This window comes from Centroberyx gerrardi, chromosome 8 (genome assembly GCF_048128805.1).
Source record: "Centroberyx gerrardi isolate f3 chromosome 8, fCenGer3.hap1.cur.20231027, whole genome shotgun sequence".
Lineage (NCBI taxonomy): Eukaryota > Metazoa > Chordata > Actinopteri > Beryciformes > Berycidae > Centroberyx > Centroberyx gerrardi.
The window spans coordinates 31,069,363-31,091,637 of NC_136004.1; the positions used below are offsets into that span (position 1 = coordinate 31,069,363).

Consider the following 22,275-nt stretch of genomic DNA (forward strand, 5'->3'; position numbering starts at 1 on the left):
TTCTGTATGCCGGTGCTCCCCCTTGGGTCAGCCCTGCTACTGCATGTATGTTGTTTATTTAATTAAGGGGTTTAATGACACCTGGTGAGACGGGGGAGCGGAGCAGTTTTTCGACCGCAAATTATAGAAAGTATACCGCTGAATTAGTGATTAAGTTTTGTTATTTTGAAAGTCAGTTGAAGAATATTTTCGTTAAAATCTTTTGTTAATAAAATACCTTTGTTGACTTTGGATCCGCGGTTATCGTTTGGATTGCGTGTCGTCAACCCCGCTCAAACAGTGGCTTACTGTATGTGGGAATTGTTGAAGCCACTACAAATGTAGTTTAGTTAAAAGTTGAAATGATTTAGTTCAACTGAATGAATGTGAAGACTAAGTCGTCACAATACTGGACCCTGATTGGCCGACAGCAGCAGCTCCTCTAACTCATATAAGGTGAACCTGCTGAGTGCAAACTGGCCTGATGGGATTCTTTAGTGAGGGAGCCAATCAGGACCGAGTCCAGTTGTGATGCGTTTCCTGTTAGAGAGTTAGTCTGAAACTGACTGGAGAAAAAAGGAACTTTAACATTAACCACTCAAACAAAATCAAATTTCAACAATGTCTTCATTAACCTCTTGAACTCCGATTTTCCCATTAAATTTCCCCTTAAGTAGCTTCAAAGTTAGCAAAAATATGCTTATGTTGAGTGAAATATTCAAACCCAAGACGCCGTTTTCTAAAGGCTGCACCATCACATCAAATGGAAAAAACTCCAGATGCCTTGTGCATCATTTTCTACACATTTCCCAGTAATTCAGCCTGACATGTTCGGTATCTTTGGAAACCTTGGGATCTTGACTAGAATTTAAAATAAAGTTCTGTGGGTTTGAACGAAGCTCGGCTGTGCAACATGGGTTGGTAATGATGGTCCCACCGGTGGGACCGGCAGGGCTGCAGAGGATAAACATCTTTGATGATATATGTATATAAATAGAAGAAAATTTGAATTCCTATGATATGGGACCTTTAAAACAAACCTCTAATGTCTTTCAGTCAGCGAGTTACCGAACCTCCTTGTTACTTGCTGCAGAGAGAACAAAACCTGACTTTCCCCAAACAATTCTTCATGGAGATGGAGTGAAAACACAGACTTGTAGCAGTAAAAAGTGGGACTTCATCTGCAGGTCATTTTAGACCCAGAGAAGCAAAGGACTGGAGACTGCAAAGTAAAACATATCAATCGAAGGACATCTACTTCACAAAGATGGCTGGCATCTCTCATGAATAATGCAGGTACCCACACACACTGAAACACTCATCCACACACACACACACAAACATACACAAACAGGCTGTGTGTGTGTGTGTGTGATGGTGAAAAGCTCAGCGGGCGGAGCAAGGCATTAACACTGGCAGGGTCGACGGTTCTATTCCCACTGGAGCCGCTCAGGCTAAAAATAAAGGTACTCATGGTGCCGCATTGCATGAAAGCATCAAACAAATGGCATGTATATGTACCAGACACCATACACACACCCAAACACAGAGCCAAAACACCCGTCCGCACACACACACACACACTTACTGTGGCAGTCTCCAGTGTTGGTGTTGAGGAAGGTTCCCTCCTGGCAGCTGGTCCTGCAGTAGCCGTTGTGCAGGGAGGCCAGGGGGGGGCAGGAGGTGCAGTCGGCCTGGGACGGACCGGAGCAACTCTGACAGGACGGGTGGCAAGCTGGAGGGGGTGGGGGGGAGATAAGAGATGGGAGTGAGGGATGAGAGTAGACAAGTATGGGTTTGGAGAACAGGGAGATGGGGGAAAGGGAAGGAGGCAGGGAGGGAAGGAGCAAGGGAAGGGAGGCAGGGAGGGAGAGAGGGAGAGGAGGTGGGGAGAGTAGAGTAGGGAAAGGAGGGAAGAAGGAGAGAAGGGGACGGTATGAAAAATGGAGGGTTAACAGTAGGGAAGGGAAGGAGGAGGAGGAGGGAGGAAGAAGGAAGAAGGTAGGAGAGAAGAGGGAGGCAGGGAAAGAAGGAGGAAGGATGGAAATCAGGCAAGAATGGGGTCGGAGAAGAGGGAAGGAGATATGGGAGGAGGAAGGAGGAAAGGAGGGAGGAAAGAGGGCAGGGAACGAGGGAGAGAGAATGAAGGAGGGAAGGATGGAGAGGGAGGAGGAAGAATAGAGGAGGGAGGAAGGATGGGAGGGAAGTTCGGGGTTGGAGAAAAGGGTATAAGCACATTATCGTTAAGGAGATTTTCATTTAGTACTGTCCAAGTATTATTAGCTGCTTCCATCCAACTGTCAAGCTAATTTTAAGCTGCTGCAGAAAATAAATGGGAATTAGGTGAGTTTCCATTAGCTGGGTTCAGCTGAATAAATCGTGAATAAATATTTCATGGTTTTATCTGAAGAGGAAAACACTGAAATGCACTTGGCGACCCTCTAATGCACCAAATAATGAGTGCTAAACAGCAGGTAGGACATTTCTGCTGGACAGATATTTATTTTACACACATTTCAGAAAGTCACTTTTGATCTGTTGTGAAATGAGGCTGAACCATTCGTCAGGCAGATCATACCACGCCTACATCACTATTTATTGGACAAATCACTATTTATCACTTACTCTGTCAACAACGACCTTGCCTCAAATGAGAGTAAAAACTTTTTTGTGATATTGAGTTGATTGTATCCAAATTTGCTGTTTCCATTCAGCTTTTCTAATCCCATATATTATAATTCGTAACAAAAATACTTGGATGGAAACCCAGCTATTGTGTACTTACAACACTTTTCCAGAAGTTAAAACACAGGTTAATACACTGGAATAAAGCCACTGGAAAGAAAAGTGTCACCACTACTTTCTTTCTAAACTGTTATGCTATCATCACCAGTGGTGGAAAAAGTACTCAAATCCTTTAAAAAGTTGCAATACCATAATGGAAAAATACTCCAGTAAAAGTAAAAGTCCTGCATTCAAAAGTTTACTTATTAGTATTTACTTATTAGAAGTATTATCAGTAAAATGTACTTAAGTATCTAAAGTAAAAGTCCTCATTCTTTCAGAGTGTTAAATTATTGAAGCATTAACCTGTCAGAAGTATTTTAATGTTGTCGGTCTAACTGCTCCATATACTGTTGGGGAGTTTAAACTCTAACAATGCAACATATTTTATGAGCTTATCGTATGTTTTGCATGTAAAACCTTATTCTGCAAAGTAACTAGTAACTCCAGCCGGCAGATAAATGTAGTGGAGGAAAAGTAGAAAGTCTCATGAAATGGAAATACTCAAGTGCCAGTACCTCAAATTTGTATTTAAGTGCAGTAGTTGAGTAAATGTACTTAGTTACTTTCCATCTCTGACATAAACCATCACCGTCGACGTCACCACTACCAGAAGTTTCCAGGGAAACTTTCCTGCCTGCGAGACAGAAGTGTAAACTTCTCCGAGCTTCTCTGTAGCTCTAATGAGCCAATCAACAGCGAATGAGACGAGGCCAAGTGAGAAAACACTCCACTTTTATTTTTGTATCCCGGGGGGGAAAGTTAATCTGAGCCCATCGCTCTTAACTGTCGAGGTATCAGTCTGCTCCTGCCGCTTCAATTACTCTGCTGAAGTTAGAGGGGGAAAAAAAACCCGATTAAGATTGTTCTCCTGGAGATCCAGCGATGTTTACTTGTTTGTTTGTTTTTTGGAGAAAGGCTATAAACTTGGATGAGCTTAAAAAGGCTCGCAGACAACTGTGGTAGACGGAAGATAGAAGGGTCGTCTCACCGCAAATGAGGTCAGAGACGGTAAACCGAGCCAGGCTAATGAATGGGAGATTAGAGCAAATGGATTTTCATTAAGGAGGTGGGAGGAGGAGGAGGAGAACGGCCCTGCTAAGCTCCTTTCAGTGGTTAACACACTGTGGCGGCCATTGTGCAAGTCCAAGTGCATTTATCCTGCATCCACAGTGTTTTGCTTTAGTGCTATTTACAGTCTTCTATCTTTAGCACTTTTTGAATTTGCATGGTGACTCATAGCGGTCCGGACCAAGCCTTTCCACCGGCAGTTATTTCAAGACAGATACTGTCCGACAAACCTGATTGGATGGTTGGATGTAACCTCCTTATGATTTAGTGATTTTGTCAGTCCTTAAAAAACGTAATGGTTCATAATGGATCAATGAATTAAAACAGAACAATCAGCATGTTTGAAAGCTGGGAAATGATTGTTGTCGCTCTGAGGCGTTTCCAGATTAGATCAATCTGCTTTGCTGCTGTGATTGGTCAAAGATTTTGATAACTGACAACTAACACCGACCAATCAGTTGGGGCGAGAAATTCTGTCAGTGAATCAGTCCTGGATAGGCTTCACCAGACCGGTATGAATTCAAAAAGCACTAAAGACTGCGACTCATTGGAGCGGGACACCAGGTGAAGTCCTCCATGCATCCGTTCAGACTGAATACCACCTGCTCTTGTTTCCTTTCCTAGCGCTTCTCCACCATACAAGGTCATTCCAGGTTCACAGTTTCTTACATCTGTTGTCATGGAGCTGTGAATCCAACCTTCACATTCTCTACTATTGGATGCTTGTGATGCTGGTAATCTACAGGTTTAAAGGTGCTGTGCATGTAGTATGTAGGAAGCAACGGGGCTTATGGGAAATGTAGTCTTAATGTGCAGAAACACTAGCACTACTGCACTACTACAACAATACTACTGGTGTGAGATAGAGACCAATCATCTCCACCATGCTCTCATTGGTTTACAGTCATTAGACCAAGGTATCACAATTAATTTGACAATAATATGTTGATGTTTAAATGCGAGCACCTTTAAGCTTATTTTACTGCTGATAAAAGCATCAGCTACATACCTAAAATGTCGAAAGTTGTAGTTTGTATGAACGCCAAGAAGCAAGGTCTGCCAAAGTACAGAGTGTGTGTGTGTGTGTGTGTGCGTGCTCACCTTGGCAGGTGTTGTCCTGGATATGGAAGCCTTGCGGGCAGGTGGGAACGCAGCGGCCCTGGTGCAGGCTGGACGGAGCGGGACAGGACGTACAGTTGTCGGCGCTTCCTCCGGCGCAGTGCCAGCAGGACGGACGGCACTCTGGAGAGAGAGAGAGGAGAGGCGCAGGCTTCAATATTCACTGTAAAAACACATGAACACGTGTCCCAAGTTCTCCACTGGCCTAGGATCCAACCCCACAGGAGCTTTCTCTGCTCTGTCCCCCTCACTGCTTTTCCCTCGGTAAAAAGAAGAACACTCCTAAAGGTGAGTGGACGGCCCATTCTCTTTTAAGGATATATATAGATACACAGGCACATCTGCATGAGCATAAAGCCTGATGCAGATATTGAAGTCACACTTTTTTATGGCTGAATTACCGCTGCGCTTTTGCTCCATAACCTGGGAAAAAAAAAACAGAATTCTCTCGTTCTCTCGGCTCTGAAAAGGTCTGAAAGACACCGCAGTTTTGTATTACGAATTCCTATTTTGCATTGACTGTATAACATTTAAGAGAGAATTATGTGCAGCGGTCATGCAGGATAAATGTATCATAAACGAACAAAGGAAGGCTTATGCAACGGCTATAAATGTATATGCATGAGAAATAGCTGCAGCTTCATGTATCTGCACCTAAAGTAGAGCCCGAAGCCAGTTTTTTGTCACTATTTCTGTCTTCTCACAGCCATTCTACTGTATCTTGTTCCTGCCATGTTGGCATTTTTGGAATGCGAGTCCCGAGAGCCTGCAGTCGACTCTGCCAATTAGAAGTAATGTAACACTTATATCAGGCCTGCAGCCAGCTCCACCAATCAGATGTTACGTATTAACACAAGAGTCAGTGCCAAATCAAGACGGCTTGGTCCAAGATGGCGGCATGCCAGCCAAGACTTGTGAAATATAGTCTGAAACACGGTCTGCTGCCTGATGTTTTACCATTATATAAGATACTGAAACATAAAACTCCCAATAGGATCATAATAGTATAATCGACACTACCAGTCAAAAGTTTGGACACATGCATTTTTCTTTATTTTCACTATTTTCCACATTTTAGAATAATAGTAAAGACATCAAGACTATGAAATAACACAAATGGAATTGGAGGGAGCGAGTCAACAACAAAGTAGACTTCAGGAGCTTACCCAGAATGCATTGTGATCGTCTGTTATTTCGTTTGCACGACCCACCATGGTGGAACAGGTGATATACAGTATAAGTGTAAGTAAACAAACAATACTTAGAGGATTTAGACATATTTATGAAATTAACTCATCTGCAATACTTTATTACTCATTGTTCTGTGTAATTTTTATAATTTATTATCATTATTATTATTATTAGGCCCGCTTAAGGGCCTGTTGAATGACTAATGAAACGCACGGTAGGTAACTTGGCTCCAACTGGCAGTGAGAGGTCAAATTTGAACTTCAATACCCAGAAATCCTGTGCAGTGACATCAGTAAACTGTTCACCAGCCGGCCGGTCTGTGATGCTTTACACCAAAGAGACGAGAGAGGAAAAGATCTAACGCTGCTGAGTCCAGCTTTCTCTGGACGGAGCGAGAGTTTGGCTCTTAAGTTTCGATTCGAAGAGTTTCATTTGGACAAACAGAGCGAATCTACAGCGTTTCAATTAGTGCGGATGAGACGCTCTTCTCTGTTGCAGCCTCACTAATCGTTGCACTTTTACCAGTATTAGATTTGCATTAGTTTGAGCCTTTAATGCAGCATTCCTCTACTCATCGAAATCGTCTTTTTATACTTCAAATACTCCCTGCCTGCCTGGATTATGTACCCATCCCAAACATGCACCCCCCCTCCCTCCCACACACACACACACACACACACCTCACCCTTACCCCCCCCCCCCCCCCACACCAGTACAATTACCACAGCTGCCTTAAAATAGGCCTGTTGTGCAGCCTTTGATGTGAGCTGTGGCAGTGTGAAGACAAATAGCTGAGCAGCGCTATCAGCACCGGCAGCCGAGCTGAGACGGACCGACCGACTGCTGCTGTGAGGGGGAGACAAAAGGAGTGAGTGTGTGTGTGTGTGTGTGTGTGTGTGTGTGTGTGTGTGTGTGTGTGTGTGTGTGTGTTTGTGTGTCTGTGTTCAGCCATGTATGCGTTGGTGTCTAAGTATGTACTGCCTGTCTTTTCGGTATGTATGCATCAGAGGGTGTGTGTGTGCGTGTGTGTGTGTGTGCGTGTGTGTGCGTGTGTGTGTGTGTGTGTGTGTGTAATTACTGCTCCCCTGATTCTTTCAGTGGGCTGTCAGCTGTATCCGGGTCTTGTGTACACACTGCGTGACAGCCACTGGCAGCAGAGTGGTGCGACATGCCCTACCTGAGCCAACGCCAGTGTGTGTGTGTGTGTGTGTGTGTGTGTGTGTATGTGTGTGTGTGTGTGTGGATGCATCTCAACCTTCAAAACCATTTACCCTGCAGGGAGCGCCTCGGTGTCAGAGCGAGGACCTCAGAAAGTCGCAGCGGTGTCAGGCGAGACAGCCGATCCGACGTCCCGTCAGCGCCCACCCTCCCTCTCCCCTACCCATAATCCCCCTCTCCTTTGACTAATGTGTCAGCTTAATCTGTTGGAGGAGACAAACAGACAACCTGTCTGCTTCCAGGTTTGAGTTTACCACACACAGACACACGTGTGCACACATGAACAAACACACACACCAGCTGACAGTAACCAGTGTTACTATCTTTCACCGTATAAACAATAACAGTTATGACACCGGCCCTAATTTTTATTTTTATTACTGTGACTGCCAACTGAATAAAAAACGCAAAAAGTCACTATTTTACAGAAATATTTTACATATGTTCTTACCGTTTTTGCATTGCACAATAGTTTCACTTGAGCTCTTATAAAGGGCAAGGATCTTTCTTATTTGATTCAGCAGGAGTGTTTTTATTTTATGTAAGGAAACTTCTGGCATAATTTGCTGAGCATAAAGGACTCGCCTGAAAAACACTCTATAGAATTGACATGGTTTGAGATATTGACACTAATTTTTTTACCAAAAGTAGTCCGAACATTCAGGAACCAGAAACAAGAGTTATTTCCTCCCTAGCTGTTGTAAATCATCAGGAAAACTTGTTTTTTTAGTTGTCTGTTTCTATATTTTTTATATTTTATGTACAATGGATGTTGAAAATAAGTATCAGATACTGGATTTCTGTGAATTCTGACTGCTTGGTCAATATGGTGCACTTCTCTACTTTTAAAAAACTTATAATCATACTTGTACCATTTATAGTTTTTGAGATAAAGAGATTTTTTTTAACACTAGTGAAAATAGGCGAGAATGACGCAAAATAGGCGAGATTAGCTTTTTTTGCCCTTGACGGTAAAAGGTCAAAATGTGTTTGAAAAAAGAGAAACGTCTTGAGATTGATATCGTTTTTAAGTAATTTTAAGCATATTACAGAAGTGGTTTTAGGGTTTTCATCTTATCAATAATTACCGGGATAATATCGTATATCGAGATCATTTTGGGCAAGATAATCGATATTTTCAACATGCTTTTCTCATCCTATCTTAGTCACATTATCTATCTGTGTGACATAAACACACGTCCAGTTCATGCTGCCTTACACACACACACACACACACACACCTTCATACCGACAGTCAAACAAACAAACAAACACACACACACACACACACACACTCAGAGAGCATATTAAACAGACCCGCTGTCAAACTTGCTTCACCAGTAAGAGGAGAGAGTAAGAAAGATAGGCAGCCTCTCATTCCTTTATTGCATCTCGGATATCTAATTTGTAGCGGGGCGGGGAGCGCATATTGATTTTCGTACCGCCCAAATTCATGTGTGCAGGCGTTCTCATCAGACATTATCTCAGAGAATGGGCTATATTACTTTGTGTTGTGCTGACAGGGCCGTAATTTGAGGTAGGTGCAGTCGATGGGGCGGTGATTTAGTTTGGGGGGGCGAGCGCTCCTCCAGGCCTTCTGCAAAACTTTCCTGCAGGTAGAGCGGTGCCTCCGTGCATCTACCCCGCATCTCTACTGCAGACAGGTCTTTAATGTCACACAGTAGAACCACAGACCAGTAGAACCAAGCAGACTTAAAACATTTCTTTTTACTGCTGTTTTTAACTTGGTCTTAACACACTAGAGCAAATGTCTGCAGCTGTTTTACTTGAATTTATATTCACTTTAAATTGTCTTTGTCCTCTGCATGTGTGTATGTGTGTGTATGTATGTTTTTAGGTATGATGACATGTATGTTCTTATTTTATTCTATTATACATGTATTTCTCTTGGCCTTGTGAAGCACATTGTGTTGCTTTTTGTATGAAATGTGCTATATAAATTTGACTTAGCTGTTTTATTTCAATTTAGTTTAGTTTAGTTTTAGTTTATTTGCAGAAGTGGAGTAATAAAAACAGTAAAATATGATTAAAAAAAATACTAAATTTTAACTTATTGCAGCTAGGGCTGGGCGATAATTCAATATTATCGTTTTTCGGTGGAATCATATTGTGATGATATGATGACATTGTGATATCCTGACACACAATTCTGCTGTCTAAGTTGATGATAAAAAGCAAATTATATTTAAAAAGTCAGACAAAACGAGGTATGAAACATTTTAAGGAATATTATTTGAAAATTTCAGTTTTTTTGACATCACACCTGACATTACCATGCAGTTCATTGCGATGAAGATCAATTTGATTATCTAACATGTGATTTTGTGAACATAAGCCATATTATGATATTTATCGATGTCGGAAAAAATCCTTATGATTATCGTGATATGTTTTGAAGTGGTATCATGGTATGTTTTTGAAGGTTGAAGGCTGATTTGCATCCACACACACACACAGAAACACACACACACACACACACATTTCAACCATATCGCCCTAATTGACTGCAACATTTTCACTAATTTCTTGGCTTTTACAGTGGAAAACTACAAAATTCCAACCAAAGCCCGGCCCGAGCGACTATTATCTCCTCTCCATATCATCAAAACCGACCCGACACTGAAACCTGAGCTGACTCGGGTGCAGTGTTAACCCTTCCTGTGTGTGCTGGGTGCAGAGCGACCCGTCTGCTGAGCGGCCCGTCTGCAGTGCGGCCCGTCTGCCGAGCGCCCCGTCTGCAGAGCGGCCCGTCTGCCGAGCGGCCCGTCTGCAGAGCGGCCCGTCTGCAGCGCGGCCCGTCTGCAGAGCGGCCCGTCTGCCGGGCGGCCCGTCTGCAGAGCGGCCCGTCTGCCGAGCGGCCCGTCTGCAGAGCGGCCCGTCTGCCGAGCGGCCCGTCTGCAGAGCGGCCCGTCTGCCGAGCGGCCCGTCTGCCGAGCGGCCCGTCTGCAGAGCGGCCCGTCTGCCGAGCGGCCCGTCTGCAGAGCGGCCCGTCTGCCGAGCGGCCCGTCTGCAGAGCAGCGTTAAGCCTCCTACACACCAACTATCTCCGTCTGCACACAGGGGAGCTGCTGACTACAGAGGAGAGGGATTTACAGCCTGGAATTTCCTCTCACAGACATCTGATAGCCTGTCAGCCCCGGCCCACTTAAAGTGTGTATGTGTGTGTGTGTGTGTGTGTGTGTAAGTGGAGGTGTAGCTGTCTGTCTCTGTGTGTGTGTGTGTGTGAGTGTAAGCACATGCAAACCTCTGTCTGTATGTGTTCGTGTCCTACATGTTTAGAAACCCCCCCTCCCTCTATCTCTCTTTCCTGGACAGTAGCTGCTGAGGAAAGCTTAGCATCTGTCAGAGCATGCTGGCACGCCACACACACACACACACACACACACACACACACACACACACACACACACACAATAGGCTCCATTGTTCCCCAGCCATACCAAGGCTCTCCCAGACAACACCTCCACACTGAACCCACTGACACTCCACTCCTGAAAAAAAAAAAGCCTTTTATTGTTGGTGAATAGAACTAGAATAAGTTGGTCTCACATATTACTGCGAACAGACCGGTGATGACGCGACGTTTATCAAACTGATCCTCACTTCTGTCTGTGTCGTGGCCTACTTTGGGAAGCTTAGTGTAAAAAAAAATACATAAATAAATAAATAAAAAACCTCCAAACGCCTCAACAGCATTTTGAAAGTGGCAAATTAGATTCGTGGCACTCAGCGAAAAGCCCCAGCTGATGTGAGATGTAAGGCAATGTTCAGACAGGCAGCTCAAATTAGATTTTTTCGCATAATCATTACGAGTCAGATATGTTTTCTAAAGTCTGGACAGCAAAAAAACACATGAATCTGTTTTTTTTTAGATTTCAGATTTAAACCACATTTGTTTCTTGATATAAGATTCAAATCGCATCTCTGAAAATGCAACTCAGGTCAGAGTTCAAGCGTTTTTATTCCGTCACTCCCCTCTGGACGCGTGTATTTGACGTCAAACGCTGCAACAAGAGCAGTAAAGAGCAACAAACAATGGAGGAGAGTGTGATGGCGGCTGTGACAGCAGCACCAAACAGCCCCACACATCCCACCCTCCTCCTCGTCATACTAGAAAATACCGTCATAAAAACAGTCAGAATAAGCGGCGGCCAAATTTTGATGTTACTAGCTTGTTGCAGCACCCAGAGCTGTTGGACAGGAACGCAGCCCTGAGGCAGCGGCCACACTGATCCGTCGTGTCTGTCCGTCTCCGTTCGTTTCAATTCATTGTCACTGACAGCTGTCTGTTGTCCGGACGGGACCGACGACGCTCCGTCTGTCAGGTTTCCATCCAATTTGATGGACAGAAGGTCCGAACCCAGCTGAACTTTTTCTGGACGGACAGATGGACGGATTCTTCACCGTCCGTTCAGCCAATCAGAGGCCTTCCTACTAGGGCTGAACGATTTTGAAAAAATATGTAATTGTGATTATTTTGACTGATATGATTTGCGATATTAGAGGGAATGATAATTTTTACATCATTATTCTCATTTTCATTGAAAAACATATTAAAATGATTATGGTGTGATTTTTACGGGGATCTGTACCAAACAAAGATGTTTTCTTAAGTCTGTAGAATATGATGTGTAGGCCAGGACATCTCTGCAGCACGACAATATTTAATTGTTTTGCCTTTAACAAATATTGCGCCTCCTGCGATTTGAAAATTGCAGCAGGCCATATTGCGATTTCGATAAAATTTCGATTAATTGTTCAGCCCTACTTCCTACATTTGTTTTGGAAAAACTTGCGGCGAACGCAGAGACAGCGGTCCGACCGAAACAAAGATAAAACAGAGAAAGTCTGGTGTAACGTTGGGATGACTGGAGGTTTTCCAGCTCAGTTTCTTATTGAATTTATACAGTAGAGTCTGTTTCTTCTTGTTTCTATCAAGCAGCTCCGTTATGAGCAAAGCTTCCTGTTCTTCTGCCTCGCCGCCATGTTGACGCTCCAACACAGGACACAAATCTGTCAATAATACAACCAATGCTGTAATGTCACTTGTAAATTACAATGTGGACAGTTCCCTGCTCTCTGAACATAGCATGAGACTTCCTCTACTGCATATAAGAGGTCCAACATGAAGCCCAGAGCATCATAAACTGCTCTGATCTCTCTGTAAGGAGAATTTGATCCACTGCCTGCAGGTCACAGGTTCAGGCGCTCACAGGCTAAATCAAACAGTGTGAAGGTCTCATTTATTCATGTGCTGCAAATATAGATTAACTCTTCGCTCCGAGCCCCGATGCCCCGGAGACTCGGTTCTCTGCTCCTTCCATTGCTCATTCTGATGTTTATTGTGAGTATGTTTTGTATGCCAGGCTGCAAATCAAATTTCCCACTAAGGGCAATAAAGTCTTGAACTTGAACTTAAACCCATTCTAGCTCATGTATCGGCTCAGTGTTGGTCCCACATGAGAATGGAGCGTAGAAATGAATGGGCGTTAGAGGAGACTCCAATCTGTCTCTTCCAGGATGATTAAGGGAGTTCAATACGGCTAATGGCTTTTCAATTCATGGCAAAGTAAACAAAGCTCTCCGTAGTGTTTGGCCTGTTCTGAACTTTAACGCCACTTTGGAAAACACCAGAGGAATCCGTTATGAGGAGACAAATAGGTCAGCGGCTCTCAGTGTTGTCGGCTTGTGACCCCCGAAACAAAACAATGTCTACTCACGTCTACTCAATTTGCAGAATGCTGAACTTTGACACCAAATGATGAATTTTATTTTCCCTTCCCAGGCTATTTTCTTGATTTATTATTGGTACGAGCCTAGCAACTGCAAAAATGCATTACTTCACAAGAGAAAGGTATTTATCACAAAGGCTGATAATAACCTTCGTGTCTTGCAACCCCTACAAAATCATCTTGTGACCCCTTAGAGGGTCCCGACCCACAGGATGACAAACTCATTCCACTTTCCGAGCACACAGCGAACAGGAATGGAATGGGGAAGATGTATAAACAAGAGAATGGGCATGAAATGACAGTCTTTGTCAACTCCAGAAATCCAGGAACCATCAGCTAACAGGAAACTATAAAGCTGTTCCTCACAGCAACCTGTAATTAGCATGAGAGCTAAACCGCGCTAGCACCTTGAAACACAGCTGGTGAGTGACTGTAAACAGACAGGGAGGACTGGAAGGCTCGCACCGTGGGAAACCCCTACAGCTTACCCAGAATGCCGCAGCCTGCCTTGTCTTCAACCTCCCCGTATCTCCCATGCCACTCGCCTCCTACGCTCCCTCGGCTAGCTGCCCACGACTGCTCGCACTGAATTCAAAGTCCTGGTGCTAGCATGGAGGGCAGCAAACACCCCCAAACACCCCCAAACATCCAGGCCATGATCCAGCCTTATACCCCCAAACATCCAGGCCATGATCCAGCCTTATACCCCCAAACATCCAGGCCATGATCCAGCCTTATACCCCCATACATCCAGGCCATGATCCAGCCTTATACCCCCAAACATCCAGGCCATGATCCAGCCTTATACCCCCATACATCCAGGCCATGATCCAGCCTTATACCCCCAAACATCCAGGCCATGATCCAGCCTTATACCCCCATACATCCAGGCCATGATCCAGCCTTATACCCCCAAACATCCAGGCCATGATCCAGCCTTATATCCCCATACATCCAGGCCATGATCCAGCCTTATACCCCCAAACATCCAGGCCATGATCCAGCCTTATACCCCCAAACATCCAGGCCATGATCCAGCCTTATACCCCCATACATCCAGGCCATGATCCAGCCTTATACCCCCAAACATCCAGGCCATGATCCAGCCTTATACCCCCAAACATCCAGGCCATGATCCAGCCTTATACCCCCAAACATCCAGGCCATGATCCAGCCTTATACCCCCATACATCCAGGCCATGATCCAGCCTTATACCCCCAAACATCCAGGCCATGATCCAGCCTTATACCCCCAAACCTCCAGGTAATGGTCCAGCCTTATACCCCCAAACATCCAGGCCATGATCCAGCCTTATACCCCCAAACCTCCAGGTAATGGTCCAGCCACAGAACTTGAATGGATAGAACCGTCATTCCCATTCAAATCAATGCTCCAGGACGGTCATTTTTATGTGAACCGAAGGACTAGCTTCTGTGTAAACTGACTTCCAGCAAGTCACTGGTTTTACAGCAAGAACCAAAGTGGAAAACCGGCGGAGGCCTTTGTTGTCACTCATGCCTCCACTAGGCGGAGCTCTTTTACCAGCTGCTGTTGTCTTTTTAAGTAGGTAAAAAACTTCTGTGCAGAGTTAGCAGAAAGGGTTGTAGTTAAGTTCCGATGTCCGTTAGCTGTTTGAAGTTAGCGAACACCAACTTTTCTTCTCCGCTAAAGGCAGGCTAAGCTACGTTGATGATGCTTACCAGCTAGGTTTGCTAACATGCTAATGTTGACTAGAAGAGCTAGAGAGAGAAGTACACTCTGTGATGAAGCTACGTTAGCCTCGCCGCTAACATTAGCTTTCAGTTGAGTTTTGACAGTTTGCTAACAGACTCATCTGCTCAGTTCTCAATCAAATGTGACAGACTTTACGGCCTTAATGTCCAGGGCCAGTTGCATAAAGATAGACCTAGTCTTAGACTTAAATGTGACCTTAAGTCAAACTTGCTATCGATTTATATTTACCTGTTCCTACTACTTCTTGATTGTTGTAGATCTCTGATGTGTTGCTTCTGTCTCTAAAGACTCTCTCTTCCTCAGGCTCTTTCCAAAAACCAAAGATTTGCCATCTTTTATGAAACAGCTTCAGTATTTAAACTTCCCACGCTGACAGTTAGGCCGACTTGTTGCCATAGCAACAAAGTTCTTAACTCAAGATTAACCTGGGGGAGGGGCTACCTTTCCTACCTCAAAATAAGTCAGTCTTAATAATTCAGTAACAGACGGTCTTAATTAGCCTAGTCCAACCTGAGAATCTAAGACCAGCGGCCAGTTGCATAAAGCTAGTTTAAGACTAGTCTAAGCCTTAGACTGGTCTTAGATTCTCAGGTTGGACTAGACTAATTAAGACTGTCTGTTACTTAAATATTACGACTGACTTATTTTGAGGTAAGAAAGTTAGCCACCTTCCCCCTGGCTAATCTTGATTTAAGAACTGTGTTGTTATGGCAACAAGTCAGCCTACCTGTCAGAGTGGGAAGTTTAAATACTGAAGCTGTTTCATAAAAGATGGCAAATCTCTGGTTTTTGGAAAGAGCCTGAAGAAGAGAGCTTAGACTAGTTTTAAACTAGCTTTATGCAACTGGCCCCGGAACTGTGTTGTCACCATAGCAACTAATCCCTAAAATTCCATAATTGCCATCATCATTTTATGGTTTACTAGACAAATTACCATAGCAAGTGGAAGGACCGTTCTATCCATTCAAGTTCTGTGGGTCCAGCCCTGAGTCCAGGTAACGGTCCAGCCCCTGTGTCGGTGGTCTAGGAATTGAACCGTTTTCTACTGTTGTAACCTAAGTGTGTCGAGCAAATGCCTGAAACTGCATGCAAATGTTAAACTGAAGGCCTTAAAACACCGTTTGGCACTGTGCGGTCTGTCTCTTTAAAGTCGACGACAGCTCCGGCAGATGAAAGGCAAGCTGGGAGAAAAGTGGAGCTGAATGAAACGCTGGCGTTGGCGAATGACTTGGCTGCGCTATAGGGAAGAGACAGCAGGTAGAACAAATGCTGTTTTCCCAGCCAAATACTTGTGAACGCACCGCGGTCAGTGGGCACAAAGACTTGACAGACAGTTTGTGAGGGAGGAGAAGAAGGAGAGCGGTGATTGCAGTAATTGGATTGGATTTCTCAGCCGCAGCTCAGTGTTTCTCAACGCAACAGTGAAGATATGAGGAGGTAAAGAAAAACTGATTACAGCCGTTTCATCTCCCTCCTCCTCCTCCACTTTAAAAAACAAATTACACCTCTTGGCTTTCCAGCAGAGTGGTGGTCATGTTGGAGCTGGGGTGTGTGTGTGTGTTTGTGTGTGTGTGTGTGTGTGTGTGTGGAGGGGGGGTTCATCTTTCTCACTTGACAAACTACCCCTTCAAACCTAAAACCCCACCTCAACAATTAGCCAATTACACGCGCAATTAGACACACAAACAAACAATATAATCAGGCGTCTCCACCCACCATCTTCCTTTAAAAAAAAAAAAAACACTCCCACAACCCTTACCCCCCACCTCCAACCCAACACACACACACACACACACATACACACACTATCCTAATGAAGCAGTATCTTCAATCCTTCTAGCATCAAACTAACACCTGTAAGATCTGACCAAACCTCTACGATTACACCAAAACTCTGCATACTCCGGCTGTAACATTGGCATAATGTCTATTATTTAGGTGTAGTGTACATGTAGCGTTCATGTTATACTATTGTTATACTATTGTGTGTATGTTATACTACTATATGCTATACTATTACACTATATTTTGCACATTTTCATGCATTTACGCATTATAGGATGTCACCAGTGTCTTAGTTATCTGCTTAGAAATGTCTGACGTCTGAACATATAAATGTCTGCCTTGAAAAACAGCCTAACTCCAGGCTCAATTGTCAAATACACTTGAGACTGGTTCATCTAGTCTGCCAAGACCCGAAGGAAACTTTCTGATGACAGAGGTGTTTTGAGCGGACGCAGTGTAAAGCAGCGTCCGCACTGCTGGATCTTGACGGCAGGCGTTTACATGTGTCAAACACTTGTAAGGAGATAATTACTGAAGTGCCGATACCCTCTAATGCTAAAATGCATTAACATCACTGTCATGTGGGAACCTCGTAACTCCAGTTTTGGCGATACTCATTTTTTTACTCCATTTGAAGGATTACATGGTCTTCTATGGATTGAGAAAATTCTACAGTCCTTGTGTTTATAAAACCATTTCAAACCCCTTTTAGATAAACTCAAAAATAAATGGTGGTCAAGCTAAAAACAAGGCTGTTTTTCTTAGCTTCTGAAAAATTTACATTTTGGAGATACAAGGTGTCCAAATCACGTTGGTACGACTGACTACTTAAATATGTTTCAGTGCCAAAGTTCGGTACTTTAAAGGTTAACATTACACCATCATTCATCCAATCACTAAAACTCAAAGTGACTGCTGATTGGCTCGCTAGGTAACTACTTAACTACCACACCCAAGTGTAGCAGAGACCCTCCAGGTAGGAGTTGCAGGTACTGGTTCTTTATGCGAATGGCAGAAACGCACTCACCTCTGCACGTCTGCGTCTCATCCAGGAAGCTGTGGGCGGGACAGCCGGCGGAGCAGACGCCGTGGCGGAGGTGAGCGGCCTGCGGCTGGAGGGCTTCCTCGGGTTTGAGGCAGCGGAGACAGTCGGAGGCCAGCGGTCCCACACAGGACCGGCAGGAGGGGTGGCAGTCTGGACGGAGGGAGAGAGGAGGATTCACAGGCAAAAGGTCACAGAGGCAGACAGGCAGTGGTGGAAAGTCACTAAGTACTTTTATTCAACTGCTGTAAAGGTTAAAGGTGCTACGTGGAATTTTTAATCATCAGTATCATTGTGAAATTAATTGTGACACCTTGGTATAATTATCGTAAACAAATCCCTCCCTCTCCTCCCTCTCTTTCTTTATCTTGCTCTTCCTGCCTCCCTACCTCCACCTCTCTCTCTCCCTTCATCTATCTTTACTTCCCTTCATCGTTCCGTACCTTTGTTTTCCTCCCTCCCTTCCTTGCTCTCTTTCTCTAAATCCCCTTCCTTTCTCCCCTTCCTCCCTGCTTCCTCCTCCTTTCTTTCTCTCTCTTTCTTTCTTTCTTTCTCTCCATCTCCCTCCCTCTCTCTCTCCATCTATCTCACGTCTCCGCCTGCCTCCCTGTGCCTTGCTCAGCGGTCTGGGTCAGGTCTGGGTCAGGTCCGGGTCAGGTCTTACTGTGGCAGGAGTGGTCATGGGGGTAGAGTCCCTCCCCGCAGTCCTCCACACACTGGCCCTGGTGCAGAGAGAGGCCGGCGGGGCACAAGGTACACTGGGATACCGAGGGACCCCAACAGGACGCGCAGGAGCTGTGGCAGCCTGGGAAGACGAGGCAGAGGGAAGGGATTTAATGACTGAAAATACAGTTTACCACACAGATGCAGCCAGTGCTACATCTCCCATTTTACATAACACTTTACTTGAAGAGCAGTGGACTGAATTAAATACATTATAATCCAACATGATCTCATAAAAAATCATGAAATGACCACAAACTCTGAAACACAGATTTATGCGCTGTGGACACGAAATATGTGAAAATGACGTTCCTCCACCACAAATTGAATTGGACATTTTCAGGTAAAGGTCGGCTAACGGTTCAGTTTAGGCAACTAAAACAACTTGGTTAAGGTTTGGGAAAGGCCTCGGTCGGTTAAATAAGAAAAACTTTAGCTAAAAATTTTAATTCGACTCATGGTAGAAATTCCCTTCCTACAAGCTGGGAATTGAACTCCGGTCTCCGACATTGAAGTCAAGCTCATCCGCCCATCCAGCACCCGACCACAACACCCTGACTGTCCACTGAGCTGCTTCACTGTGACTCTACTGCCTGTTTACAGTCGTGTCGCCTTCATGGAACCATTTTGTGCTGGGAAAACAGAATTTTAACACTTTACGTGCCACCAACACGTAATTTGCTGTTAAGAAGTCGTGTTCATTTCACGTATTTGTGTGAGATCAGGTTGTTATAATCCCATTAAGACGCATATATAAACTTTTCTGACAGTCTAATGAACAAGGTAGGGGGGCGGCAGCGGCCTTGAGGTTACAAAACACCGGTTTGAATCCCAGAACCAGCTGGGGAAATGTGGGTGGGGAAACTCTCTCCCCTCCCTCAGCAATTACTGTTAAGCTTTGAGCAAGGAACATAAGCATTAAAATGAAGTAGGAAGAATAAAGTAGTGCATAATAAAATAGTGAAGAAAAGCAATATGCAAAACCTGTGAGTATTATGTGCCATTTTAGTTGTTGAAGGTTTAGCTTACCTCTGCATCTGCTGTGGCTGTCTAGGTAATGCTGAGCTGGACACTGGGAAATACATTTCCCATGATGCAAGGCGGTCCCCGGCGGGCAGCTCATGCACTTGGGGTTGTCAGGGAAACAGGTGGCACAGGACGAATCACAGGCTGTGAACACCGGCATGAAAATGTTAACAGCTTCTCATTGGAATGATAAAATGCTTTGTGCTCACTTTAAAAATGACTGAATTATACTGGAACTAAAGGAAAGTCTCTAAACCAGAAAGGCTGTCAGATATAACAAGGCACTGAACTTGAGTCATTTTTAAAGTCTTTTTAAATCACTTTCTGAGGACTGCCATGGAAATCAAGTTGACTTCAAGAGTTGATCGTTGATCATTTTGAGAAGCATGTAGGATTTAAAAATGTGCGTGTTTAATGCGCGTTTAATTTTAGTTTTAGTTTACCTGTGCAGTGATAAATCATAAAAGCAAAGTGATAAATAAAAACAGTAATAAAATACGATGATTAAAAAAAGAGAAAACAGATGCAAATTAGTTATTTGCATAAAAAAAACAGGTCTTAAATCATCTCACCTCAAAATGAACAAAAGAAACACGAAACAGAAAAACACTGCAAAAACTAAAAACAAACTACTAACAAACTAAACTAAACTGAAGGTAGTCAGTTGCTGTTGCATTTGTGTGTGTGTGTGTGTGTGTGTGTGTGTGTGCGGTGCACCATAGCTACAAGACACTTCAGCACACAAACATGCTTAAACAAGTCTTTATCTTCAACCAAAACGGAGGCTAAAAGTGTTCCTACGGCAGGCTGGCGGGGCCAAAAAAAGACGCAGATCAAATCAGACGCAGGAAGCCTTGAAGTGGAAAAGCGGGAGGGAAGAAAAACTTCAGTTCTCTCCAGATCTTGACATTTTAAAGTAGACCTCAAAGTACAAACTGACAAGTTCCAAAGCATTTGACCTTTTTTTGCAGAAAGTTCCCCAGGTTTTGACATTTTCGAAAAGGAGGGCCCGTCGGCAACAGCAAACACCCAGCTGTAGGGGAAGCAGACCCCCCTCCACCCCCCTCCACCCTCCCCCTCCACCCCTGCAGGCAGTTTTAACCAAAGAAAAAGCTTAGCAATGCACCGCTAAGTTCAGCGTCGCCCTGAGGGAGGTCTGTTCTCGCTCCTCCTCGCCTTACCACTTATTTCCTCTCCAAAATAGAAACCATCCATATTCATACGGGCTCCGTTATTCAAGGAGGTTTCGAATCCTCATTAGGCCAAGAGGAACTCTAATTATTGTATTTTTTTTAATTATTTGTTTGCTAACTCTCGCTAGCGCTGACTTATCATTTTGTCCCACGCGGAGTGGATGCTGGCGAGCGAAACTCTGCGGGGACGGTAAACAACCCGCCGAAGAAAGCCTTCACCTCCAGTTCACTGCTAACAATAAAGCTCTCACCGTCTGCCTGGCTCTCAGATGGCTCTCTGTTTACTATATGCTGCGCCGCCATGGAGCGGCGACGTCTAATTTGGATCGACTTTCACTCCTCATGAAGACAAGTTGCACAGTGAAGACGTTTGACAGAGGTTCTCCTTGCGTAACTCAATGGCATTGAAGGAAAAAAACACAGCTATCGGCGATGTACTTTGCATTTCTGGGCCCAATTTGTTATTTGGTGATGTATTTGTCTTCTTCTTCCCGTGGATAACTGGCCAATCGTAGACGACATGACGTCATGTTGAGATACAGCAGCTCCAATGGAGTTTGATGGCAGCATTTTTTCAGCGATATAAAACATCAACGGTTTTGGTATCAGTCCCTCAGAATCAAAGAGCGAGGGCTTCTTTCTAGAGCCGCCATTTTGCACCGAGAGACGTTCGGAGAAGAGGAGAGAGACCAATTTCTCCACCCTAAATGCTTTTTCTCAACTGGAAAAACCGTCATTCTCTTGCTCTTACTATGCTATCGCTCGCCACCCGCACGTATAACCCACAGCTGAATGCGACAAGTTCAGTCTCGTTCTCTTGGGGTTGTCGAAAGGCATTCTGGGAAACACAGAAAATCACTAACTGAAGAAGAAGTAGACGAGGCAGGTTGAGGGAAAGTGGGTTCACCAGTAAAGTTAATTACAACACTTAATCACAAAATAACTCCTGGAATGCATCGAGCATCATAGATTGATGATATCTAACAGTGTCAGAGTATACGAACGTTGATTTTTCCTCTAATAGTTTAAGGGTTAGCGGTTCAATTCCCCAAACAGGAAAGTAAAAAATGACAACCAAGGTGATTAACTCACTAATTCAAACTTTTACTGGAATAAAATTTACATGAGTGTGTGTTGGGTCTGGCCACTACTGCGACATTTCCCTGCTGCATCAAGATCTGGCATCAAAGCCACGCCCCCTTTCCTTTCCCGCCCCCGAACCTGCCTCTGTGAAACGCTCGTGGACGTGCAGCAGCTTTACCGTAGCAGACGCCTCGCTGGCTGTAGTATCCGGCTCCGCAGTCGGGGACACACACTCCGTCCTTGAGCAAGGCAGCCGGGTCCGAACACGACACACACTCCTGCGGGGCCGGTCCGCTGCACTCTGAGCACGACTCGTGACAGTCTGGTGGAAAGAAGAAGAATGGGAGAGTTTATTATAAATGTTAAGTGTTTATTACAAGCATAATGTAAATGTAAAGCACTTTTAAGAAACTGGGTTTTCACAAATTACTTCAGACCAGTGGTTCTCAAACTTTTTGGCTTGTGACCCGTTACAGTGAAGCGATGCCTAAACCAACACCACATCACAGGCTGCATAATGCAGAGCTCAACCAAACATTCATTTTCCCTTTTCAGGTTGTTTCATTTGATTAT

The 22,275-nt window shown here is 44.4% G+C and overlaps 1 protein-coding gene across 1 annotated transcript in view; it reads right to left on the bottom strand.

Annotated features, from left to right (window-relative positions):
• The window catches only part of fras1 (Fraser extracellular matrix complex subunit 1), a 265,678-nt gene that overhangs the window by 128,928 nt on the left and 114,475 nt on the right, over positions 1-22,275 (bottom strand). Inside the window, exons 14-19 of the mRNA XM_071923837.2 lie at positions 21,881-22,024; positions 19,430-19,570; positions 18,342-18,482; positions 17,663-17,830; positions 4,936-5,076; positions 1,568-1,714 (exon numbers count right to left, since the gene is read on the bottom strand). Of these exons, the coding sequence (XP_071779938.2) occupies positions 1,568-1,714; positions 4,936-5,076; positions 17,663-17,830; positions 18,342-18,482; positions 19,430-19,570; positions 21,881-22,024 (882 nt within the window). The remainder of the gene's footprint in view (positions 1-1,567; positions 1,715-4,935; positions 5,077-17,662; positions 17,831-18,341; positions 18,483-19,429; positions 19,571-21,880; positions 22,025-22,275) is intronic.